Source organism: Panthera tigris, chromosome B1 (genome assembly GCF_018350195.1).
Source record: "Panthera tigris isolate Pti1 chromosome B1, P.tigris_Pti1_mat1.1, whole genome shotgun sequence".
Classification (NCBI taxonomy): Eukaryota; Metazoa; Chordata; class Mammalia; order Carnivora; family Felidae; genus Panthera; species Panthera tigris.
The window spans coordinates 101,250,600-101,276,105 of record NC_056663.1 but is presented as its reverse complement, the minus strand read 5'-3'; the positions used below and the strand labels follow the sequence as shown (position 1 = coordinate 101,276,105).

The 25,506-nt window shown below is 36.0% G+C and overlaps 2 protein-coding genes across 4 annotated transcripts in view; one reads left to right on the top strand and one right to left on the bottom strand.

Moving 5' to 3' along the window:
* The window catches only part of ADAD1 (adenosine deaminase domain containing 1), a 103,210-nt gene that overhangs the window by 67,149 nt on the left and 10,555 nt on the right, over window positions 1-25,506 (top strand). The window lies entirely within an intron of this gene.
* Window positions 5,456-9,984, bottom strand: IL2 (interleukin 2). Its single transcript, XM_007087594.2, has 4 exons — window positions 9,838-9,984; window positions 9,688-9,747; window positions 7,415-7,561; window positions 5,456-5,566 (listed from the first exon to the last, which is right to left on the bottom strand). The coding sequence occupies exons 1-4, from the start codon at window positions 9,982-9,984 to the stop codon at window positions 5,456-5,458; spliced, it is 465 nt and encodes a 154-aa protein (XP_007087656.1).

Here is a 25,506-nt window from a genome sequence, read left to right as displayed (position 1 = left end):
CAATAGCTAGTCATGAGAGTTGATAATCATAGTTACCTTCTTCCAATATCCTTTGCATATTCTTCTTTACCCTCTGCCATTACTTTGGCTGAAATTCTTTACCTAGTGATGGACTATAAATCTCAATTCTGGGGAATCTGAGTCTTTGGTATTCTTGAATTTGGGGGATTGGTACAGTTTTCCATTGACCAGTACTATTGGAAAGAGAGTCCAAAAAATGCCCTGCTGGATTTCCAAATATAGTGCTACTTATTGTGTAGCTGTTGCATCTATTCTATAGCAGGAACTCAATTTCCCCTTGTCATCAAAATCAATCACTCTGGACAGTACAGTAGTCTGTCATATACCTGTTAGTTCAGCTGCATGGAAAGTCCCCACATGGCCAAAGCATAGTCTTGGTTTCCATTTAATCAATTTTCTGGTAGTAGTCAAGATTCCTGGTAGAAACATGCCTACTTGAGCACTAGGACCTTAAAAATAACAAAGCTAAGGTCTTGTTGACTGGAGGTAAAAATTCTCAAGTGGGTCGTTAAGTATAATAATGAGAGGGACTACGTTTACTTCTGCCTCTTGATTGCCAGACCTGTGCAATTTGTGGAGGGAGATTATCATATTTTGGCTGTGGTTTAACACAAATAGTGCATCCTGTAGGACCACATGTCCTCTTCACAATATTGTTTTCAAACAAATATGGTAGCTGAACCTTTATCAGGCCATTTCACTCTCTTTTCAAGCCCCTTCTGAATGATGGAGTATATAGTGAGGTCAGTGAAATCCATGAGCGTGTTGCCATTGCCACACTTCTTTTGTCATAACTATATTCTTTGTTTGGAGGCAGTGTTGTGATAGATAAGGCATTCCATAAATCTAAAAGTCATGCTGCACTACATGAGGCAGAGAAAGAACATAAGAATTAGAACACAGATCTATCCTTTAGAGGACAAAACAGTGTTCACTCCATAGGGATAGGGATCCATATAATCAATCTACTATCAGATAGCCAAGTGGTTCTTCTGGGGAATTGTGCCATATTGAAAGCTGAGCATTGGCTTATGCTTTTGGGAGGCTGAGTACTCAACAGTGGCAGTAGTCAGATCAGCATTTGTGAGTGAAAGACCATATTGGGCTCATACACACTCTCCATCCTTGTGGCCATAGTCACTTTGTACATGGGTCTATTGAGTAAGCACTGGATTATCCCGGGAAAGAGGCTGGGAAAGAGTCCTCTTCCCCACTTGAATAATGATAGCCTTTTTTACAGTGTATGTTAATATTTTTATATTCTCTGCCCATTTAAGAGGTCCATTCTCATACCTCTTCCCCAGACCTCTTTTTCATCATTTTCCCATTTTCTTTTACAAATCTCTGATCATTTACCAAACTCATTTTGTCACTTCTCATAAGTCAGTCTATTCTAGATCTATATCTCTGTCCATTTATCCTTCCACATGGTATAGACAAATACACAATTTTGAATAGGGTTATAGTTTTGGGATCATCCATCTTCTGGCTGATCACAACATCGATTGCAAATCCATTTTTAAACTAGGATCTTACTCCTTTCTTTGAATTTGTATTAAGGAAGTTCGCCAGTAAACCAAAGGAGAGGACTGAGGAAGAGGGGTTAAATCAGGTACCATGAGATTCTAAGCTGCCTGATTAGGAAGTTTAGTTATCCCTCCTGGACCTGTTCAAACCTACTCCCTTCCATTATACGATGAAATGCTGCTTTGTTTGCCCACTATTATGTTTCAGAACATCAGTTAGTAACTAGGTCATGATGTGAAGTTCAGGTTGCATAATCATTTGGTGTTCTGTGGTCAGGCATTTTTCTCTACCAGGGTTTTGTCACAAGCCAGGTGATGTTTTTAAATGAAGTATTACCTGCACAGTAGGGCATGGTCTTTTTTGAAAACTATCCAGGGACTTTCTAGAGACTTTTAACAGTATCTGTGTCACAATACTTTGAATATCCCTGGATCTCCTGGTCATAAAGCCCATTTGGCTGGGGAATTCGAATTGAGGCCTATACCTGTTATAGAGCCCTTTCTTACTGTAGGTCAGATTGAAAACTGACAGACTAATGGGTTACCTCCCCTGACCAAGTGGGTCAGACTAACGTATGTAGGGTATTTCCAAATTGTAGAGGCCCACCAAGATTTGTACCTCTTTGTAGTGGGCTGTTCAGGCCCACAACATCTCATCCTCCACTTTAGAAGAATTTCTTAATTTGTATGAAACTACTCAACCCCTAGAAACTTCATTTTCCTGTTACACCCTTGAACTTCCGCAGGACTTCTCTCCCTTCTTCTACCAAACATGTTCCTTGCTCAGGCACTACCACTATTCTCATCAGATCCAGTTGGCATAACATTACCCATGTAATGGGCCAGCATGATATTCTGTGCAATAATAAAATGATCAAGTACTCTCCAGACTAATTATAAAGGAGCAAGAACTGATTATATCCTTGGGACTAGACAGTTAAGGTATTCTGTTGCTCATTCATGTAAATGCAAATGGCAATAGCTAAAGACTACCAGTCAACTATGCCGTCTTGAAGGTAGTTCTGAACAGTGTGCCTCCCTAGCCACTACAGAGGTATGGCATAGATAATATCTGTGATCCCTTTAGACCCTCTTGAGATGGATTCAGGGTAATGTTGCATTGTTCACTTGATCCTCCATAAGCTCTCTGACTGGAGGCTGTCAGTGGAGTTTCAGAATTACTGGGTACATTCAGAGCCATTAACTAATAACCACCAGAACATCTAGACATTACCCATTTCTCAGTGAATGATCTCCCTGGAAAATATCTCTTCCAGCATGGTTTAGGGGAAAATTTCACAGTATATATTTGTGGCCATATTATGGGGTACTTCCTTAAAGAGATCCAGCCTCCTTGGAGACCAGGTCTATGAAATGGCTCAAGTCTGGGAACTGGAAACAGGTCATGAATCCCAATTATGATTTTCATTCACTTTTTGCCCAGCAGAATTAGAATCTTCTAATTTGGGGGGATCTTGTAATCAGTCACCATTAAGGATCATTTTGAATCAAAATGCTTTGATTGGCACTTTGCCCTATTGTTTATTTAGTGATTGCTTCCACCTTGTCTCTGAGGGCTAAATGCTGTCATCTGGCCTGTAACAGTCCAGGATTCCATTATTCTCAGATCAGGGAAACCAATTCTATTGCAGCACCATCTGTCACTTCTGGCTTAAGAAAGAAAAACCACTACAGAACTGTGGTGGGTGCTAGTGTACCCCTTACCAATGAATTTCTTAATGTCTTGCTAGGCAAGAGGAGAAGATTGCACATAATAGGTCCATTCCAATATTTCTAATTCCCTGATTCTTTGGACTCTTTCTTCCAGAGAAGCCTGGCATTTAAATGTCACTTTAAAAGGCCACTGTGGAGTCCAAGAATTTACTCAACCAACTATTAATGCCATTTGCAAGTTCTCATTAAATTCTGAATCCCAGGGAATTTGCACTTCTCTAAATTGTATCAGCCCAGACATGACTTAATTTTACCCCTGTTGGTTTAAATACTTTTTATCTCACTGCCCCAGCAATGTTGAGATCTTAACTTTCATTTCAGGCCTAGAGGCAATTAAAGGTGGTAGAAGTGAGTTCTAAGGAAAATTTCCCTTAATTCATGAGTCATTGAAAAGTTTTTATGCAGAGGAATGATTTTTCCTCAGAAAGTATACTACTAAAGAAAAGGTATTGTGTCTGCCAATAGGATGCTTAAAATTCTCAGCTTCTATGTCTGGCAAAATGTCCACATCCCATATCTCAGGGTCTCACTTCTCCATTCATAGTATAAGAAACCTGGAAGGCTTAAGCTTTTTTTTTTTTTTTAATTTTTTAAGTTTATTTATTTTGAGAGAGAGAGAGAGAGCACGAGTAGGGTAGGGGGCAGAGAGAGAGGGAGAGAGAACTCCAAGCAGGCTCTGCACTGTCAGTGCAGAGCCCAACACAGGGCTGGAACTCACGAACTGTGAGATCAGGACCTGAGCCAAGATTAAGAGTCAGACGCTTAACCAACTGAACCACCCAGGAGCCCCTGGAAGACTTAAATTTTAATTGGCACTATATCTTTGCAGACCTTACATCAGACTCTTGGCTGTGTCTTCCGTCATAGATGTTCTGTGACTACAGGGGATGAGGGACTTCTTCAAAACTGCCAACAAAAACTTCTGGTTGTTCATGCATATTTTAAATTGTATATTTATGATGTTATTTTTAACTCCTCTTTGAGACCATCAGAAGAATCTAGGTAATAATCACAATTTTTATAACTCTTGCTACTCTCACAATTAAATGTCATGGCCATTTGATCTCACACCTTGCCCTTCATCTGCATTTCATCCTGTGCTGCCATTGATAATTGAGTAATCAGGATGTTAGTACATCTCAGAGATTATTGTGTTCCTAGTGAATCCAGTCCCAGATCTCATTTTGATGGTCTATTTGTTGGAGCTATTTCTGGTATAATTACTGTCTTTGAGCCAGGAAAGAGATAGCATATCAAAACAAGTCAAGGAGGATCTACTAGAGACACTTACCAAGCTGTGGTCATGGTACAGGGAAGCTGTGAGAGAGAATGCAGTACCCTGGGTCTAGTGACAGTAGAAGTGTTACTATCCCTAGCATTGAAGGTAGGAATGGATGGAAGAATTAGCAGAACCCAGAAGGAAAAAGTCTTGAGAGAAACTGGGTTCTTTGAGAAGTTACTTCACTTGGAGAATCAGGGAATCTCTTCTGTCCCTCAGACATCCTACCAGAGCTCCCCAGTGGCAGGACCTAATGAAAAGCCAGAGGACAGGGGAGAACTTTGATATATATGCCATACAAGTGAGCCTCCTGAGGGCAGAGTGCAAGTGGTAAGATGTTGGAGAATAGATAGGGAGGTGCACCAATTGTATGAAGAGTTTCAGTGTGTTTGACATCTTCTCTGAGGCATGTAGGTAATTTGATAAGGTTTTCACAGACTAGAACTAAGGATCTGACTACCTGGGGAAAGGAGAAAGAAAGAATTTTGAGAAGCCCATTTCCCTATTCCACATATATCTTCAAGGGAAGAATGACTCTTATAAGCATCTTAAACATTTTATGAGTTCACATGAGTAATTCAGAAATCTTTTACTTTGTGCTATTCCCAGGATAATAAATGGCTAGGCTTGTATTATTTTTATTAAATAATTTTATTAATTGATCTACAGAGACATTATATGTAACAATTCAATATAAAAAATAAATACTTTGGGATAAATAATTTAAGTGAATTTTTAGAGCCCCTAGGGCTTACAAAAAGAATCTTAAAAGATCCATGTTTATCATAAGAATAACAATTACAAAAGGTAGCAAACCATACATCAAAAAATAAATATAAATTTTAAATATTTAAATAAATAACCTGATACATTTTAAATAGGAGACCCTCAATTATCAAGTCAGTGTTGAGAAGATGCTTTGACAAAAGGTAATCCATTTGTTCAGAAATTCTACAATGGTTGCTGTCTCATCATCATATTTACATGTGAATCTTGTTTCAGATCCCTGTAAGAGAAAAATTTAATTTTTTTAGTTCAAGGTAGTTTCCCTTATATATAGTTATTCTCCATTGAAATCTTACAGGCTTATGGCCTTTATTTTCAAGTATGCTAAACATATTAATCATTCACATTTTCTTGAGATAGTCAAAATGGCCTACCAAAAAATTGTATGTTATGATACCAAGTGATAGTAAAATGAAAACTAGGATTTTCTTCATTTGTCAATTCTGTCAATCTCAGTGAATACAAGAATTTTTTTCCTGAATTGTATAAAAATAAACATTTTAAGTAAAAACAGTTCCAGACAAATATTTTATTAAATGCTGCATGCAAAAGAAAGTTATTAAACCTCTTTTTCTGTGGGCATATGTCTGTATCCTTATCTAAGTGTAGGTTACAGGTATGCAGTCATATGCACATTAAACTTTTTCAAACCATAAGTCTTCTCTTAACTTTAGTGAATCTCCTTATTGTTCCCCAAAGAAAGATAGAGCCAGCCCAGAATAAGTTAGGATAAGCTTTTGTTGGGGGAAAATTTGTGTGAAGAACATTTTCATAAATACTCATACCCACTCCACCTTAGTATCAACGCAGGTGAGTTTCCCAATTTTAAAAGTCTAAACATTAGAAATTTTGTTCTATGGACTGAGTTTTTAGAAATTAACCTCCTCTGCTCATAGGAGCTGTTTCAACTCTGCCTCTAGCTGAGAAAGAAAATACTTTAAAATATAGCAAGATAGAAGAGAAGGCTTTTTTAAATTGAGGTAATTCCTATCCTGGAAACATATTTCCTTTAAAGATAAGATAAATATTTCCTTTAAATAAATTGTTTCAGTGTTATATATCTTCTTACATATAATTATTTAAATTTTAACATTTTAATTATTTAAATATTAAATATTAAATAAACCTCCCCTCTTGGGAAGGTTTAAATTTTTAACAATAGATTGCTTTTGAAATACATTTCCTGAATTTCACATAATTTTATATTAATTTTGCATCAAGAACTGAGAATGAGTTTTCTGATGGTCAGAAATTTCAGAGCAAACCTCTTGACATAGATGTCAGTCCATCAATGTCTAGATGGCATTGATCTCAATGTATTTTTTTTAATTAGTTGGAAAGAAACAGTCTACTGTTTCTTATTTGGAAACAACTAGAGTTACATAATTTTATAAACTTGGTTCTACTGTAATTAAAATTATGCTATTTCTTTAGGATTCCTGTTAACTCATAAAGTTTGTACTTTTGGCAGATGAAAAAAGAGAGCCATGAATCTCTACACATCCCAAGTCCCTTGTATATTTAATATTTCCTGTGCATTTAAAAATACTTAAGTCCCTGAAAGTATTACCTCTAAATAAAGTTACGTATCTAGCCCATTGGCCTAAATTTTAGCGATTACCATTTTTTAGGTAAATCTCTTAGTCCTTCAACCAAATAATAGGGAAACCCCATTTTAAAAGCCTTTCAGGTAATCAGTATTGGTTGTTCTGAAAAACAATCTAAAAGAATTTTAAAATATGTAACAAAACCTGTTTTCTTTCTGTGAAATTTAATTGTCTTCTCCCACTCCCAGTTTTGTGTTAATGTGAGAGAGAGCTTAAAAAAAAATGTGAGAGAGAGATGACAGAGTGCCAGGGTAGGGGCTTGTTAGTGGCTGGATGGTGGGCAGAAACCCTTTAGCTTTTACTTCTTAGCTCCACAATGTATCATCTACCATAAAAATGATTCATGTTCATAGTGGTCTTAAAATGCATGAGTACTTCACAAATAACAAAACCGTTATATCACTTTAAAATGCGATTCCATTTGTTTTATTTTCAGGAGAGCAAATACAATAATGCCTTACCTTTAGTTTCAGAACTGTTACATTGATATTGCTCATTAATTCCTTGATGTGATTCAAGTGAAAGTTTTTGCTTTGAGCTAAATATAGCACTTCCTCCAGAGGTTTGAGTTCTTCTACTAGACACTGAAGATGTGTCAATTCTGTGGCCTTGAATAATAATAAAAATAATTATTGGATCATTTTTCCCTAAAGGTCAGAATCAGAAATTAATCTCAAGTTTATTTTATTAGGAGTAGCAGTATAGTTCTTAGTATTATCCCTGTTCTCAGCATTACTGTAAAGATGGACCAATATAACTTACATTATAAGATTGGAAGAACTTTAGTTCAACTACCCATGTTTTGCCTTAACTGTGAGCAAATAATGAATCATTAACTTCAGTTTAATTTGGCCTTGCCAAAAGTTAGCATTTCTGCACCCGAATGCAAATCACAGATATAGGCATAATTCTTTTCCAGTCTGTGTAGAAATTATTAGAACCAGAGTAGTCACAACATGGAAGTATAGGATCACATTATATGATTCTAGTATTTAATAATCTAAGAGTTGAGAATCATAGAAAGTTAAGGACAGAGGAGCTCTTGGATATGCTGTGATAGTCCCAACATTTTATAGATTAGGCAGTTGGAACTATATAGTTAAGATTCTCAATACAGCAAAGTCATATAACTGCGTCAATTTTTTATTTTTCTATAATAAGTACATTAAGAAGCACTTTTTAAAAAATTATGTGTCCCAACCAAATAAAAGGTTAGAATTTTTGAAGGACTTTTGGGTGGCCCTCCACACTTAGACATATACACCCACCCATCTACTTACGTGGTCTACTACATTGATAGTATTTCACACTTCTGTGGTACATTATAATTTTAAAGTGTCTTCTCCCAAATAAACCCATTTAAGTCTCACAGCCACTTTTTGAGATACCAATTCAGCATTGTTATTTCCATTTTACAAATAATGAAATTAAATCTCAGAATTTAAGTGTTTTTCCCAAGGTCACATGACTAGGTGGAGCCAAGATTAAATTTTATTTATTTTTCTTTATGGCATTAACATAGCATCCTTTGACGTAATTTTTTATCCCTTCCTAAAAAATTTTTTTTGCAAATATAGACTGGTGGTAAAATGGACAAATGAATGGAATTTATCACATTACTTCGGGTTTCAAATAGATTTTGAGCTGTCATTTAGAAACTGTTAGATTTCAAAGAATTTCACCACCTTCTAACTTATGCACATAATCTTATCTTACCTTTCTAACAATTTCTAAAAAGAGAGAGGACTACACCACACACATTTTATGACATTTCCATCCATTGCCCTTTCAACTTGCTACTACAAATGCAGGGCTTAACGTTTTTGGCATGAGCAACTTGGAGCTATTTCCTTCAAAAACCAGTCTAGTGTCGTTATGTTGCTCTAGTTACATGGCTCTAATTAAATTGGAGAAGCATCTCTAAGTTATTTTCATTTTTCAGAAGAGTAGTTTGAAGCATACCATGACCTTTAAAAAGTTTTGAATCTTGGAAACCAAGTCATATAGCATCGTAAGTCTCTAGGTCTATTGGCATAAAAGATGTGTAAGTCCAAATTTTTACTTTATACTCCCCAGGCAGAATTTTGTTTTTACTATAACTAATAGCTAATTCTTATATGTTATTTATTCTATGTTAGACACTGTTATGAGTACTTTACATCTGCTCGTTAATCCTCACAAAACTATATGAAGTATATATATAATTATCATTCACGTAAGTAGATTAGAAACTGAGCCACAGAGTAGGTAATTTGCCCAGGGTCACAAAAGCTAAGACATGGCAGAGCTGGGATTTTAGTTTGGATAATCTGGCTCTAGAGACTGTGCTATTGGTCACTGTTATGTTGCAGCTCAAAGGTAGACCCTTAGGAATCTTTCCCAAAACAATAAAGGATTTTTTAAAATAGACTTCTCTGAAATCAATTTTGATAATTTGTATGGTAAAATGATATAATCAAATATCTCTCAAGTTTTACATTTTTCAATAAAAGTCAACATAATCTTTTAAAACTGTCTTCTTCCCACTGCCTCTGTCCCAAAACACAAATACACATAAAAAATATATAGGCAAAGCTATTTTCCAGAAGCTTCATTACAAAATTGGTTTAAAAAATATTGAAGTTATTAATTTCTTTTCCTCAGATGAGGTGCTACTAATCTAATCAGCATGCAGATTTTCATATCGTTTTGAATTTTATTAAGACATAAATTGAACATAGAAAGTTGTACTTACCTTCTTGGGCACGTAAAATTTAAACGTGAGCATCCTGGAGAGTTTGGGGTTCTCAGGATTCTGAGAAAGCATAATATATTTTCATTAAAAAATGATCTCCAGTTCAAAACTTATATGTAATAATTTTGATAAGAAAGAAAGTATACTTACATTAACTCCATTCAAAAGCAACCGTAAATCCAGCAGTAATTGCTCCAGCTGTTGCTGTGTTTCCTTTGTAGAGCTTGAAGCAGGTGCACTGTTTGTGACGAGTATAAGAGTCAGTGCAATGCAAGACAAGAGTTGAATTTTGTACATTGTGGCAGGAGTTGAGGTTACTGTGAGTAGTGGTTAGAGAGGCTGATAGAAAGCTCTTGAACGAGAGAAGCAATTTATACTGTTAATTCTGGAAAAATCTTATGGGGGTGTCAAAATGTTTTACATATTACACATATTTTCAAAGATTCTACCTGTGTGGCAAAAAGCATTACCTTTATTTTTCCTCTTCTGATGACTCTTTGGAATTTCTTTAAACCCCCATAAACTGACTGAATGGATGTAGGTAAAATCCCTGTTGGTTACATTAGCCCACACTTAGGTGGCAGTTGTAATTCAGACAACTAACGCCTTCTGTATGAAACAATTTTTCCTCCCTCTTTCTTTAAGGGGGTGGGGATACAAAAGTGGCTCATGAAAATTTTCTCTTTGTCATAAAACTGTGTTGAACATGTGGAGCACTGTGGTATGGTGGACAAGAGTAAATAGTTGCAAAGAATAAATTTTTAGATTTGTTGATTACACAGGAAGAATATTGGTTTCCTGTTCAGGATGGTTTTACCTTTTGATCTACACAATGACTGAGCTAATGCATATGTGATAGATTACTTCTTAAACAATCAGCTAGAGAAATATTAAGACTAGAATACATAAAATGCTCATTGAGCTTAAGGTGCTGTCTTAGTTTTAATGTTTCTTGTATCTGTTTTAATCTCTTAATATCTGTTGCACATTTTTAATGGATATGATGTTCAGCAAATAAATACCCAGGAAAGGATTTGCATGCAAGAGTACTAATGCTGCTTTTGGGGAGGGGGTTTTGGACAAATATATTTTTGCTGCTTTATGATTTTTCCTGGGCATCAAGGGGATGTAAGGTGAGTTGGAATGTCACCAGAACCAAGGATGCTTTTTCTTCCTCTTGTTCTCAAGGACCACCTGAGCTATTAGATCTTTTCCTTCAGTTTATGTCCATTTCATTTCTCTCTCTCTTTATTGAACAGATTGCTTATATTTCTTTAACTATAAGGCAGAAAATGAGAATAATAGGGATCCCCAAGTTTATTTGTTTGTAGAAAGCCACTAACTAAAATTTCTGGACATTATTTAGGAGAAAGATAATATGATCTGGCAAGCATGAGGTGTACCAATCCTGGCCTAAGTAGTGGGGCTGGGGCTGAGAAAGGGATGGTAGTAAAATAGCCCAGGAGGCTGTGGTGGGTCATAGGGTAGGGGTGTTTGTGTGTGCATGCTCCTTGTGGATAAGAGCTGTCCTCAGAGCAGGGATATCAGGACTCATTTATTCCAAGATGATTCTTATTATACAGAGGTCAGAATTGAATCAACAGAAGTTACTAAGAAGGGGTATCCATTACAATTTTGGAGTGCCTTTTACGAAAAAAAATAAAGTACTACAAACAACTCATGACAAACAAATATTCAGAAAAGGGTTTGCATCCAAGAGTACTGATGCTAGTTTTATAATAGACTTTATATGCGCTGTATGTAAACCAATCCTTAAGTTTGTACTTGTTATGTTTTCACCTCTCTAATAGATTTGGGTTTCTCCACTACAGCATCTAGGGCACTATGAGGGTAACAATAGTAGTTCTGAAATAAGATCAGATCGATATGTTTAAAGTTAGTAGAATGGGTAGGATACTTAGGATATGTGTTAATGTGTCCTCAGTATAATGCACTAACTGCCCCAGTATGATGGTAGAGGCATAAAGTTCTGACTTAAATTGGAGATAATTGAGAAAATTCTTCCTCAAAGAGTTGCTGGTGACTCCTCCAATTTTACTAATTCATTTTGTGTCTAGTCTTTAAAAAGACATTTATCTAGCACTTCAGGTATATAGAAAGGGAGAAAAAAGAACATTGTGAAAACACATAGCCTAGTTTAAGCCTTACAGCAAACCTGTGACGGGATGGTTCCCATTTTGCAGATTAGAAAACTGAATCTCAGATATGTTAACTAATTTATTATAGGTCATGAAGCCCTGACTGCCAATCAGGGGCAGAACAAGGATTTGAAACCAGAATATTCTGACTCTATAGCCCACTCTTCTCACTTGTATTCTTTCTTAAGGAACCTGATGTGCCATAGGAAATAATGTACACAGACCAGTGTAATCCTGGGTAAAAGGTAAAAATTTCCACCTCAAGAGAGATAGATATAAAGAATTTTGAAGAAGGAACATGACTTGAAACTGGATTTTGACATGTTTAAACTATAGATATGTAAATTTAGGATTAGGAAGAAGGTGGTGGGCAGAAACGGTTAACCATTCTTAGGAACATTTATACCTACAAAAAGCAGAGAAAAATGGCTTAGGACTATTTATGTGGTAGACAACATTCTGAAGAATGTAAAACAACTTAACATTTAAAAATAAGCATTATAGTTCCTCGGGTGGAAAAAAATGAAGGAAAAGCCAGATTAGCGATCAGTGATCTTTTAGGAAACATTAGAGACAAGTTAGAGACAAATGATCATGATCTTTTCTTTTTATTACTAAAAAATGCAAAGTGCCTCTCTCTACCTCTCAAATCAAAACCACAAAGTGAGCATTCGTTCTAAGGGAAAGGCTATTTAATGATCTGTGTGTCAACTTTATAATACTTGTTTTGCTCTCTAGAGACTTCGGTGTTTCATCCCAGCATCATCAGCTCAGGCCTTTACCCTTCCAGAATGGAAGAATTCAGGCCCACACATTTTTCTGTGTGGGGGCTTTTCCAATGAGGCTTTTGATGTTCTCATAGTCTTGGTATTTCTATTTCTCCAGCTATTTCCATTAGAGAATGGGTCAATATATGCTACATTTTTGGGACCCTGTAGAAAATTCGTTCCTAAGCTCCTGGCTTATCCCTATTAGTACATAACAGACACCATTATGGAAGTTGGTCTTATAATTTCTTTCTTGAAATGCCTGAGGATAAAGCTACCATACGCTGTGGCATACTTTCACTTTTTAACATGTCTGACACATCAGCTGGCTTTTTTGGCTATAGTGGTGGTAAAGTCAGTAGTAGACTGCTAGCTACTGCATGTGTCACACCCCCTACTTCCCCTTTGAAAATAAAATTCTACTATTCAATAAGCTGTTTTCATTGCTTAGCATTGTTTGTGACTCAGCCTCTTAGACTCGAGTAGCCCAAGTTCTTTAAAAAGGGAAGCCTCAGCAGTGCTTAAGTTGGTTAAGCATCTGACTGTTGATTTTGGCTCAGGTCATGATCTCACAGTTCATGAGTTCAAGCCCCACATCGGGCTCTGTGCTAACAGCTTGGAACCTGCTTGGGATTCTTTCTCTATCCTCTCTCTCTGCCTCTCCCCTGCTCTCTCTCTCTCTCCCTGTCTCTCAAAATAAATAAATAAACTTAAAAAAAGGGAACCTTCAATCCCTGAAGCTGTCTACCGAAGAGACTGGTCAGTCAGTTGCACACATTGTCCATCCAGCAAAGCTGACTTTCAAGGACTCCAAGTCCTGTGAGAATTTTCTCTTTCTCACCCTTTCCCATCACTTTGTAAAACTTAAAAATGTTTTTTTAGTGTTTATTTAATTTTGAGAGAAAGCGCAAATGAGAGAGAGGCTGAGAGAGGGGGAGACACAGAATCTGAAGCAAGCTCCAGGCTCTGAGCTCCCAGTGCAGAACCCGACGTGGGGCTCAAACTCACAAACTGTGAGATCATGACCTGAGCCAAAGTCCAACGCCCAACTGAGCCACCTAGGTGCCCCCACTTTGTAAAACTTTAATTTGGACTGGAGCTTGATGCCCATATTAATGTGTCTCTTGTTAGTTTCTCTACAGGCCTCTTGGCTTTTCAAGATACAGTTATCTCCCTGTATTTAGGGACATATTATTGAATTCTCTCTATACCACCTAGAGAGTATTCAGCTATGATCTCTGTGTTTTCCATGAGAAACTGAATTTCCTCAGGCATAGGTTGGTGCCCAGTCTTTGTCTTTATCAGACCTATAGTCCTCCATGATAGATTTACCTCTGTAAATCTATCTGTGGATCACAGTTAAGTCTCACTCTTGTACTCTTCCATGTGGTAAATTTTAATGATGTTCATAATCTTTTGGGATGGAAGAATTATTTCCATGGTACTTTTAATTTTGCAAAGTATTTTCAAATTCATTATCTCATTGAGTCATATTTTACTGATAAGAAATTTGATGTTTGTGCAGGTTAAGTGACTTTCCCAAGATCACATTCTTAAGTTAGTGGTGAAGTTAGAGCAAAACCCCAAGACTTCCTGGCCCCTAATGATCTTACATATTTCCGGTGTAAAATAGTGAGATGCCAAATTCTAGGTACATTAGACTACACAGAGAAGGTTGAATTAGAGTGTGCCTACTATTCCATCTCACTTCACTCTATCAGTGATAGCTGATGAGTCAGGCAAGGCATCATCTACCTTCGCCTACCCAACACCTTGTCTGAGAAATTTCAGGATTTCTAAGAAGTTAGAGCAGCTGAATTCACACAGCTACAGAAGCTAGGTTTTACTCATGTTTTTCATTTCTTTCTGGGCCTTTTAAAAGCACCAGAGCATTTGATGTTTCCTAACAATTCTATCATGTCTGAAGAAAAAAAGTGATTGCATCCACTGTGAATTTAAGTTGAATTGGACATTCAGAGTACGGTGTTTTAAGGCTGACATGGGAGTATCACACTAGGCATTTGTCTGTATTTGGCAACCAAGAGGCACCTCACTGCCTAAATGTAACAATAATGGGAGTATCTTACAAACCCTTGGAACTTTACTTTTTGTGTAAATATAAGACCCATGTCAAGTCACACAGCAGTTACCAGAAGTAGAATGGAACAGTCTGACAGTAATAGCAATAGATTTGCAAGGCATTTCATATTTATAAAGCACTTTCACATCCATTTATCTCCTCTTACGGCAAAACAGGTAAGGAAATTTTTTTCTGGTTATATGTATTTCACTAAGGACTTTATTTTCTTTGTACATTAAAAATTAAGCCTTGCAACTTACACATAAATATTAGCTTTCTTCTCTTCAATATAAGTGCTTTAATTAAAATCTTGTAAAAATATATTATTTACATTTATCTTCATCTTTCCTGCCTAACTTTGTTTCTAAGCTCTCTGTTAATCATTTGTTCTTCCCTCTTCTACAGTAGCTTTGAGTGTATCATTCATTTACAGTCCATTGTCCCATCATTCATAATGTTAAAAGATAAACTGAGGCATATTTTAAAATTTAAGAGTTTATTTGAGCAAAAATCTATTTGAATTGGACAGCATCCCATCTAGCAAATAGAAGGGAGCTCTGGGGAATTGTACAAAATGAAAAACTGATATCCAGAGAAAGCAAGAACAAGGAAGGTATACTATGCAAAACAAAACAAAACAAAACAAAACAAAACAAAACAAAAAAATGTGTTGGTTATTACAAAGCTACTTTCTTTTAGGGATGGCACTGGTCTATCAGATAGATTATCTGGTGCTGATCAGACAGTTCCTGATTGACTGGTTTAAGATTCCATTCCTGGGAGAAATGAAGCTAGAATTAAGTCTTGGTTTAATGACTTTATTTTGGGCCTGTTGTTTTGTTTTTAAAACTAAATGATAATTTTTTAAAGAGTATAGCCTGATTTAGATTTAGATTGTGTGGTACTGTTTCCTAAGGAATTCAAGTGCCACACCCCCCTGGTGAGAATAGAACCACACCAGGGCCCCCATTGGCTGGGGCATCAGAGCCTAACTAAAGGAAGAACAAGCTCCATATCCATCCAGTCAGTCCTGTAGGGGCAGCTACAAGACACTGAATCACCTCAGAGCTTCCTAAATCCCTCACTTTCCTCAGATCCAAAGGGGTTGTGAAAAGCTATTCTTCTATTTTTGTTGTAGAAAATTCTAATTTCATCCTAATATCTATTCTTCCCTCCTGCTTAGAAAAAGAATCCTGATTTTTAGCTAGATATATTGCTGCTCCTCATAAAGACCACGTTTCCTACTTTCCCTTTGCAATGAAGTGTGGCCATGTAGCTATAATGGCTGGAGCTCTGGTAACACTTCTGGACCTTAAGGACAGGGGACCATACTCTCGGGATGTTAAAGCTGAGAGCTGTGATAGTGAATATTTTATGTAGCTGCCAAATCAACTCTGATTTCCTAGGTCCTGACGGCTTTTATGTAAAAGAGAAGCAAGTATATCTTGTTTAAGCCACTGTTATTTTGGGTTTCTCATTACAGTTGACCCTTGAACAATGTGGGGGGTTAGAGGCACTGACCCCTGCACAGTTGAAAATCCATGTATAACTTTTGATTGCCCCCAAATTTAACTAATAGCCTGCTACTGACTGGAAACCTTACTGATAACTTAAATAGCCCATTAACATATATACTCTATATGTGTTGTATGCCATATTCTTACAATAAAATAAGCTAAAGAAAAGACAGTGTTGTTAAGAAAATCATAAGGAAGATAAAATACCTTTACAGTATAATACTGTATTTATTTTTAAAATCTTTATATAAGTGGACCTGTGCAGTTCAAACCAATATTGTTTAAGGGTCAACTGTATATGCAGTTAACAACACTGTATAAGTACATTAGGCCATATTCTTTTTAGACAATCCTATTTGGTATTTGTTTTTTTTTACTACAAAATATTTAAGGTACATTGTTGAACAACATCATGGGCTATGGGAGTACAAAAATAAGTAGCTATCCCTAGCCTACAAAATTTTACATTTTAGTAGGAAAGACAATATAAAACTGTGAATGCAAAGGGTGGGTGGGTAAGTTAATTGGTAAGTGTACAATTTGCTAACCTCTACTGTCATAAGAATAGACTTATAGACTAATGGAATAGAATTGAGACTCTAGAAATAAACCCTGTAATTTATGATCAGTTGGTTTTGGCAAGGGTGCCAAGACAGTTCAATGGACAAAGAATAGTCTTTTCAACAGCTGGTGCTGGGACAACTGCATATCTATTTGCAAAAGAATGAAGTTGGACCCCTACTTCATGTGATATACCAACATTAACCAAAAATAAATCATAGAACTGAATTTTAGACCTAAAATAACAAAACTTGTAGAATAAAACATAGAAGTAAATATTCTTGGCTTTGAATTAGTCAAGGTTTCTTTAATATGTCACTAAAAAAAGCAAAATCAACAAAAAAATGAGACTTCATTAAAATCTACAACTTTTGTCCTTCAAAGGACACCATAAAGAAAGTGAAAAGATAACCCACAGAATGGAATAAAATATTTGCAAATCATGATTCTTATAAGTGATTTGTATCCATAATGTATAAAGAATTTTTGTAACTCAACAATAAAAAGGCAACTCATTTAAAAATGGAAAAATTATTTGAATAGACATTTCTCCAAAAAATATGTACACATGGCCAAAAAGCACATGAAAAGATGTTCAATATCATTAATAGGTAAAAACAAACCAAAATCATAATGAGCTGCCACTTCATACCCATTAAGGTAAGTAAAATAAAAAAGACAATAGCAAATGTTGACAATGATGTGAAGAAATAGGACCGTAATGTATTGCTGGGGAGAATGTAAATTAATGGTGCAGCTTCTTTGGAAAGGAATTTGGTAGTTGGGTTTATATATATATATATATATATATATATATATATATATATATATGTGTGTGTGTGTGTGTGTGTGTATATATATATATATATATACACACACACACACACACACACACATATATATGTATATACATATGTATATATGTATATGTATATATACATGTGTATATACATATGTATATGTGTATACATATACACATATATGTATATGTGTATACATATACACATATACACATATACGTATATGTGTATATGTATACACATATACATATGTATGTACGTATGTATATATGTATATGTACTCCCATACATATATATACATATACATATATATGTATATATATACACATATGTATATATATATGTGTGTATACATTTTATATATATATATATATACATATATATATATATATATATATTAAACTTGGAGTACTGTATGACCCAGCAGTTCCACTCTTAGATATATGCCCAAGAAAATGAAAGCACATCGAAAAGCTTGTAAACAAATGTTAGCACCAACATTAATTAAAATAGCCAGAAAGTGGATAAATAAAATGTAGCATATCCATACAATGGAATATTATTTGGCAATAAAAATACTGAAGTACTGATATATTCTGCCACGGGTGAACCTTGAAAACATAATGCAAATTTCAAAAAGCTGATTGTATGATTCTGTTTATATAAAATGTCCAGAAAAAGCAAACCCATCGTGGCAGAAAGTAATTCATTCATTTCCAGAGTTTGGGATAAGAGAGAATAGGAAGTGAGTGCTAGTGGGTATGGGGTTTCTTTTTGGGGTGATGAAAATGTTCTCAAATTAGATAGTAGTGAGTTTCCTAAGTTCATGAATATACTAAAAACCACTGAATTGTACATTTATGGTGTGTAGATTATATCTCAAAGTTGTTACTTTGTTTTGCAGGTTTCATAATTGTGGTTGAAACACATGCAGTATGCTTTTGGTTTGTGGCTGTACTGAAGTAATGTCCCTATATGAAGCTATATTTATCTCTAAGAATTGCATATATAACCAGCATATATAAAACAACTGTATTATTACAGTTAAGAATGAAATCAATAGATTAAAATTTTAAATTTTCATTTAAATAGTAAAAGATACCACATGGCATTCAATCACTACTCTTGCTGCCAATTATCATCACCAAATTAAGGTCCAAACACTGAAGAAGCAGTAATGCTTTTTCTTTCAGTAGCAAATTAAAATGGTATTCTTCAACACTTCGGTATATTTGAATGTTTAAAAAATATATTTAAGATAAATAACTGTACCAACAAATACTGTAGAAATGTGGCAATGGTTCCAGAAAAGGTGGTTCCACAGGTCTTCCCTGTCACTCATTATTAGGAATTCCATAGTCTACTAACTGCTCAAAACAAAAATCTATGCAATCATCTTTGTTTTCTTTCTTTCTTTTGTACACCATATTCAATCTGTCAAAAAATCTTACTGGTTCTAGCTTCAGAATTGATCTTTAATCAAGCACTTCTAACCATAGCTATCTCTACCATTCTAGTCTAAGGCATGTTCAACATTTGTTTTAATATTTCAATCATTTTCTTAAATGGTGCTCCTTCCCTCAGTTCTTGTTCCACTAAAAGCCTCTTTTCACACAGGAGATGGAATGATCATTCTAAAATATAAATCAATTTATGTCATGCTTATCAGAATCTTCAAGTGGCTTCCTATCTCCCCAAAAGTAAAAGCCAAAGTCATTAATTGGCTTACAAGACCCCTCTCATCTGACCTCAATAATGTGATTTCTCACTACTCTTCTCTCTTACCTCCAATTCACACTGGCTTCCTTACTGCTCCTTGAACAAAACAGCATGTGACAGCCTCAGGGCCATTGCATTTGGTATTCTGCGTGAAATGATGTCTACTCCAATATCCACTTGACTTATTCCTTCACCTTCTTCAATTCTTTGCTCAAATGTTTTTCTTTGAAAGACTTTTTCTGATCACCTTATTAGTATTGACCTCTGAAGAACTAGCTACCTTCCTTCCCTGCTTTTTCCCCCCTATAGCTTATTGTCACCTTCTAATTACACTGCATAATTTCTTATTTATTCTTTAATTGTCTGAGTCCTCCCACATTAATATATACTCTGTGAAGCCAGGGATTTTATGTGTTTTGCCCATTGCATTCCTACCAGCCGTGCAAAAGGGTTCCTCTTTCTCCACATCCTCACCAACATCTGTTGTTGCCTGAATTGTTAATTTTAGCCATTCTGACTGGTGTGAGTTGGTATCTCATTGTGATTTTGATTTGTATTTCCCTGATGATGAGTGATGTTGAGCAGTTTTTCATTTGTCTGTTAGCCATCTGGGTGTCTTATTTGGAAAGGTGTCTACTCATGTCTTTTGCTTATTTCTTCACTGGATTATTTGTTTTTTGGGTGTTTGATAAATTCTTTGTAGATTTTGGATACTAACCCTTTATCTGATATGTCACTTGCAAATATCTTCTCCCATTCTATAGGTTGCCTTTTAGTTTTGCTGACTGTTTCCTTCACTGTGCAGAAGTTTTTTATCTTGACAAAGTCCCAATAGTTGATTTTTGTTTTTGTTTTCCTTGCCTCTGGAGACTTGTCAAATAAGAAGTTGCTGCAGCTGAGGTCAAAGAGGTTGTTACCTGTATATTTCTATAGGATTTTGATGGCGTCCTGTCTTACGTTTAGGTCTTTCATCCATTTTGAGTTTATTTTTGTGTTTGGTGTAAGAAAGTGGTCCAGGCTCATTCTTCTGCATGTCGCTGTCCAGTTTTCCCAGCACCATTTGCTGAAGAGACTGTCTTTTTTCCATTGGATACTCTTTTCCTGCTTTATAAATATTAGTTGGCCATATGTTTGTATGTCCACTTCCGGGTCCTTTATTCTGTTCCATTGATCTATGTGTCTGTTTTTGTGCCAAATACCATACTGCTTTGGTGATTACAGCTTGTAATACAGCTTGAAGTGTGGAATTGTGATGCCTCAAACTTTGGTTTTCTTTTTTAGGATTACTTTGGCTATTTGGGGTCTTTTCTCATTCCATACAAATTTTAGGACTGTTTGTTCTAGCTCTGTGAAGAATGCTGGTGTTATTTTGATAGGGATTGCATTGAATATGTAGATTGCTTTGGGTAGTATTGACATTTTAACAATATTTGTTCTTCTAATCCATGAGCATGGAATGTTTTTCCATTTTTGTGTGTGTGTCTTCAATTTCTTTCATAAGTTTTTTATAGTTTTCAGTGTATAGATTTTTTCACCTCTTGGGTTAGGTTTATGCCTAGGTATTTTATGGTTTTTTGTGTAATTGTCAATGGGATTGATTCCTTGATTTCTCTTTCTGCTTCATTATTGGTGTATCAGAATGCAACCGATTTCTGTACATTGATTTTATATCCTGTGACTCTGCTGAATTCATGTATCAGTTCTAGCAATTTTTTGGTGGAGTTTTTTGGGTTTTCCACATAGAGTATCATGTCATCTGTGAAGAGTGAGTTTGACCTTCTTCTTGCTGATTTGGATGCCTTTTATTTCTTTGTGTTGTCTGATTGCTGAGGCTAGGACTTCCAACACTGTGTTGGATAACATTGGTGAGAATGGACATCTCTTTTGTGTTTTTGACCGTAGGGGGAGAGCTTTCAGTTTTTCTCCTTTGAAGATGATATTAGCTGTTGGTCTTTCATATATCGCCTTTATAATCTTTAGGAATGATCCTTCTACCCCTACTTTCTTGAGGGATTTTATCAAGAAAGGATGCTGTATTTTGTCAAATGCTTCTTCTGCATCTATTGAAAGGCTCAAGTAGTTCTTATCCTTTCTTTCATTAATGTGATTTATCACATTGATTTGCAGATATTGAACCAGCCCTGCATCCCAGGTATAAATCCTACTTGATCGTGGTGAATAATTCTTTTAATGTATTATTGGATCCAGTTTGCTAGAATCTTGTTGAGAATTTTTGCATCCATGTTCGCCAGGGAAATTGGTCTATAGTTCTCCTTTTTAGTGGAGTCTTCATCTGGTTTTGCAATCATGGTAATGCTGGCCTCATAGAATGAGTTTGGAAGTTTTCCTTCCACTTATATTTTTTGGAACAGCTTCCAAAGAATAGGTGTTAGTCCTTAAATGTTTGGTAGAATTCCCCTGGAAAGCCTTCCAGCCCTGAACTCTTGTTTGTTGGGAGATTTTTGATTACTGATCCAATTCTTACTGGTTATGGGTCTGTTCAAGTTATCTATTTATTTCTGTTTCAGTTTTTCTAGTTTATATATTTCTAGTAATTTGTCCATTTCTTCCAGATTGCCCTATTTGTTGGGATATAATTGCTAATAATATTCTCTTATTATTGTTGGTATTTCTGTGGTGTTGATTATGATCTCTCCTCTTTCATTTGTGATTGTATTTATATGTGTTTTTTTAATTTTTGATCAAACTGGCTAGAGGTTTGTCAATTTTTTTAATTCTTGCAAAGAATCAGCTCCTGGTTTCATTGATCTGTTCTACTATTTTGTTTTATTTCGATATCATTGATTTCTGGTCTAATATTTATTATTTCCCTTCTTTTGCTAGTTTTGAGATTTATTTCCTGTTCTTTTTCCAGATTTTTTAGGTCTAAGTTTAGATTGTATATCTGAGACTTTTCTTCCTTCTTTAGGAAGTCCTGTATTGCTATATATTTCCCTGTTATGACCACCTTTGCTGCATCTCAGAGGTTTTGCACTGTTGTGCTTTCATTTTCATTGGCTTCCATGTACTTTTTAATTTCCTCTTTAATTTCTTGATTACCCCTTCCGTTATTTAGTAGAATGTTATTTAATCTCCAAGTATTCATGGTATTTCCAAATTTTTTCTTGTGGTTGATTTCATGTTTCATAGTGTTGTGGTCTGAAAATATACTAGGTATGATCTTGATCTTTTTGTACTTGTTAAGGACTGATTTGTGACCCAGTATGTGATCTATTCTGGAAAATGTTCCATGTGCACTGCATAAGAATGTGTATTCTGCTTTTGGATGAAATATTCTGAATATATCTGTTAAGTCCATTCAGTCCAGTGTGTCATTCAAAGCCCTTGTCTCCTTGTTGATTTTCTGCTTAGATGATCTGTCCATTGCTTTAAGTGGGGTGTTGAAGTCCCCTACTATTATGGTATTATTATCAATAAGTTTCTTTATGCTTGTGATTAAATGATTTATATATTTGGGCGTTTCACATTGGGGGCATAAATATTTACAATTGTTAGATCTTCTTGATGGATAGGCCCCTTAATTATGATACAATGCCGCTTTTCATCTCTTGTTACAGTATTTATTCCAAAATCTAGTTTAGGAGCACATGGGTGGCTCAGTAGGTTAAGAGGCATGACTCAGGTCATGATCTCATGGTTCATGAGTTTGAGCCCCACGTCGGTCTCCGTACTGACAGCTTGGAGCCTGGAACCTGCTTCCGATTCTGTGTCTCCCTCTCTCTGCCCCTTCCCCACTCGCTGTCTGTCTCTCTCTCAAAAATAAATAAGCATTAAAAAATTTTTTTTAAATCTAGTTTAATATTGGTATGGCTACTCCAGCTTCCTTTTGATGACCATAGCATAATAGTTGGCTCTCCATCCCCTTACTTTCAAACTGAAGGTGTCTTTAGGTGTAAAATGAGTCTCTTGTAAGCAGCATATAGATGTGTCTTATTTTCTTATCCATTGGGATACCCTATGTCTTTTGATTGGAGCATTTTGTCCATTGACATTTTTTTTTTAATTTTTAATGTTTGTTTATTTTGAGAGAGAGACAGCATGAGTGAGGAAGTGGCAGAGAAGTAAGAAGAGAAAGAGAATCTTAAGCAGACTCCACACTGTCAGCACAGAGCCTGATGTGGGGCTCGAACTCACAAAACCGTGAGATCATGACCTGAGCCGAGATCTAGAGTCAGATGCTTAACTGACTGAGCCACCCACACACCCCTAGTCCATTGACCTTTAGAGTGAGTACTGAAAGTATGAATTTAGTGCCATTATGTTGCCCATAGACTTTGTGTTTCTGGTGATGTTCTCTGGTCCTCTCTAGTCTTTTTGCTTTTGGTCTTTTTTTGTTTTGTTTTGTTCTGTCTTTTCTCCAGATAGTCTCCCTTAAAATTTTTTGCAGAGCTGGTTTAGTGGTCAAAACTCCTTTGGTTTTTGTTTATCTGGCAAACTCTTTATCTCTCCTTCTGTTTTAAATGACAGTCTTGCTGGATAAAGAATTCTTGACTGCATATTTTTCCAATTCAGCATGTTGGCTATATCTTGCCACTCCTTTCTGGCCTTCTATGTTTCTGTGAATAGGTCTGCCGCGAACCTGATCTCTCTTCCCTTATTGGTTAACGACTTTTTTTCCTTGCTGCTTTTATAATTCTTTCCTTGTCTGTGTATTTTATGAATTTGACTATGATATGCCTTGGTGATGGTCAGTTTTTGTTGAATCTAGTGGGAGTTCTCTGTACTTCCTGGATGTTGATGTCTGTGTCCTTCCCCAGATTAGGAAGGTTTTCCAACACAGTTTGCTCACATCAACCTTCTGCCCTTCTTTCTCTCTCTTCATCTTCTGGGACTCCTCTATGATTCAGTTGTTATTCCTTTTTAATAAATAACTGAGTTCTCTGAGTCTTGTATCGTGATCTTTTTCCTTTGTTTCCCTCCTTTTTTCTGCTTTATTATTCTCCATAATTTTACCATCTATATCGCTGATTCACTGCTCTGCTTCATCCATCCTTGCCTTCGTGAAACCTATTTGAGATTGTGTGTAGTTTATAGCATTTTTAATTTCATCCTGACTAGATTTTATTTTTTTATCTCCACTGAAAGGGATTCTATGGTTTTTTTCAACCCTAGCTAGTATTCCTGGTCATATGGTTCTAAATTCTAGTTCAGATATCTTGCTTATATCTCTGTTGATTAAGCCCCTGGCTGTCATTTCTTCCTGTTCTTTTTGGGGTGAATTCCTTAATTTTGTCATTTTGGAGGAAGAAAAAAATAAAAAATAAGGACTTAAAAACAAATCAAAAAAATCAAATAAAGGATGCTAGATCCTAGGTGTGTCTTGGTCAGCGTGTCGAAAGAAGCTTGATAGAATAGAGCAGAAAGGGGGGAAAAGGTAAGAAAAAATTTAAAAACTAAAAAATATTACATAATAAAATAAAAAAATGAAATAGAATAAAAATTTAAAAATAAAGTAAAAGTAAAAAAAAACAAAATAAATTTTTCTCTTTCTGTATCTGAGAAAGAGGAAGAGAAGAAAGAAAAAGAAAACAATTTAAAAATAGAAGCAAAGAAAACAAATAAATAACCCAGCAAACAGAGTGAAACCTGAATGAAGTTACATCCAGTTTCCTCTAGAAGTGAAACTATGAAGACTTACACTAAGCAGGTGGAGTGACTTGTGCTGGTCTTCTAGGGGATGTCCTTCTAGGGTGCAGTTGGGTGGGGCTTGGTGTAATGGCTCCATTCTCCCCTAGGTGGTGCTGCTTAGCTTAGCTTACTGGGGTGGATTATTGTGTTGCGCATGTCCATGCACCAACATGCTCATATGTGGGAGAGGTGGAAATGGCTTCACCCAGCTCCCTAGTCTCTGTTATAGGACTTTGGTGCACTCACCCACCTGTGATCAAGCCCCACTCCTTTGTCTCAAGCCTCCATCCACTCCTTGCCTCTACCCTGTCCATGTCCAAGCTGTCCACCTACCAGGCAGCACCTCCCTTCAGAGTTTTATCTCAGATGGGTTTGTGTTCAAAACCCCATGCTTCAGAGATCCCTGAGGCTTGGACCTGCACCAACTCTCTGGGGGAGGGTCTTGCTGAGCAATAGCCAGGTGCTGGCTTGCCCCAGAAAATGTTTATGTGATCGTGCAATGTCAGATGTTCAGAGATTATGGCAAATCACAACATAGCCAACTCTAGGTTTCACCACCCTCTCGTG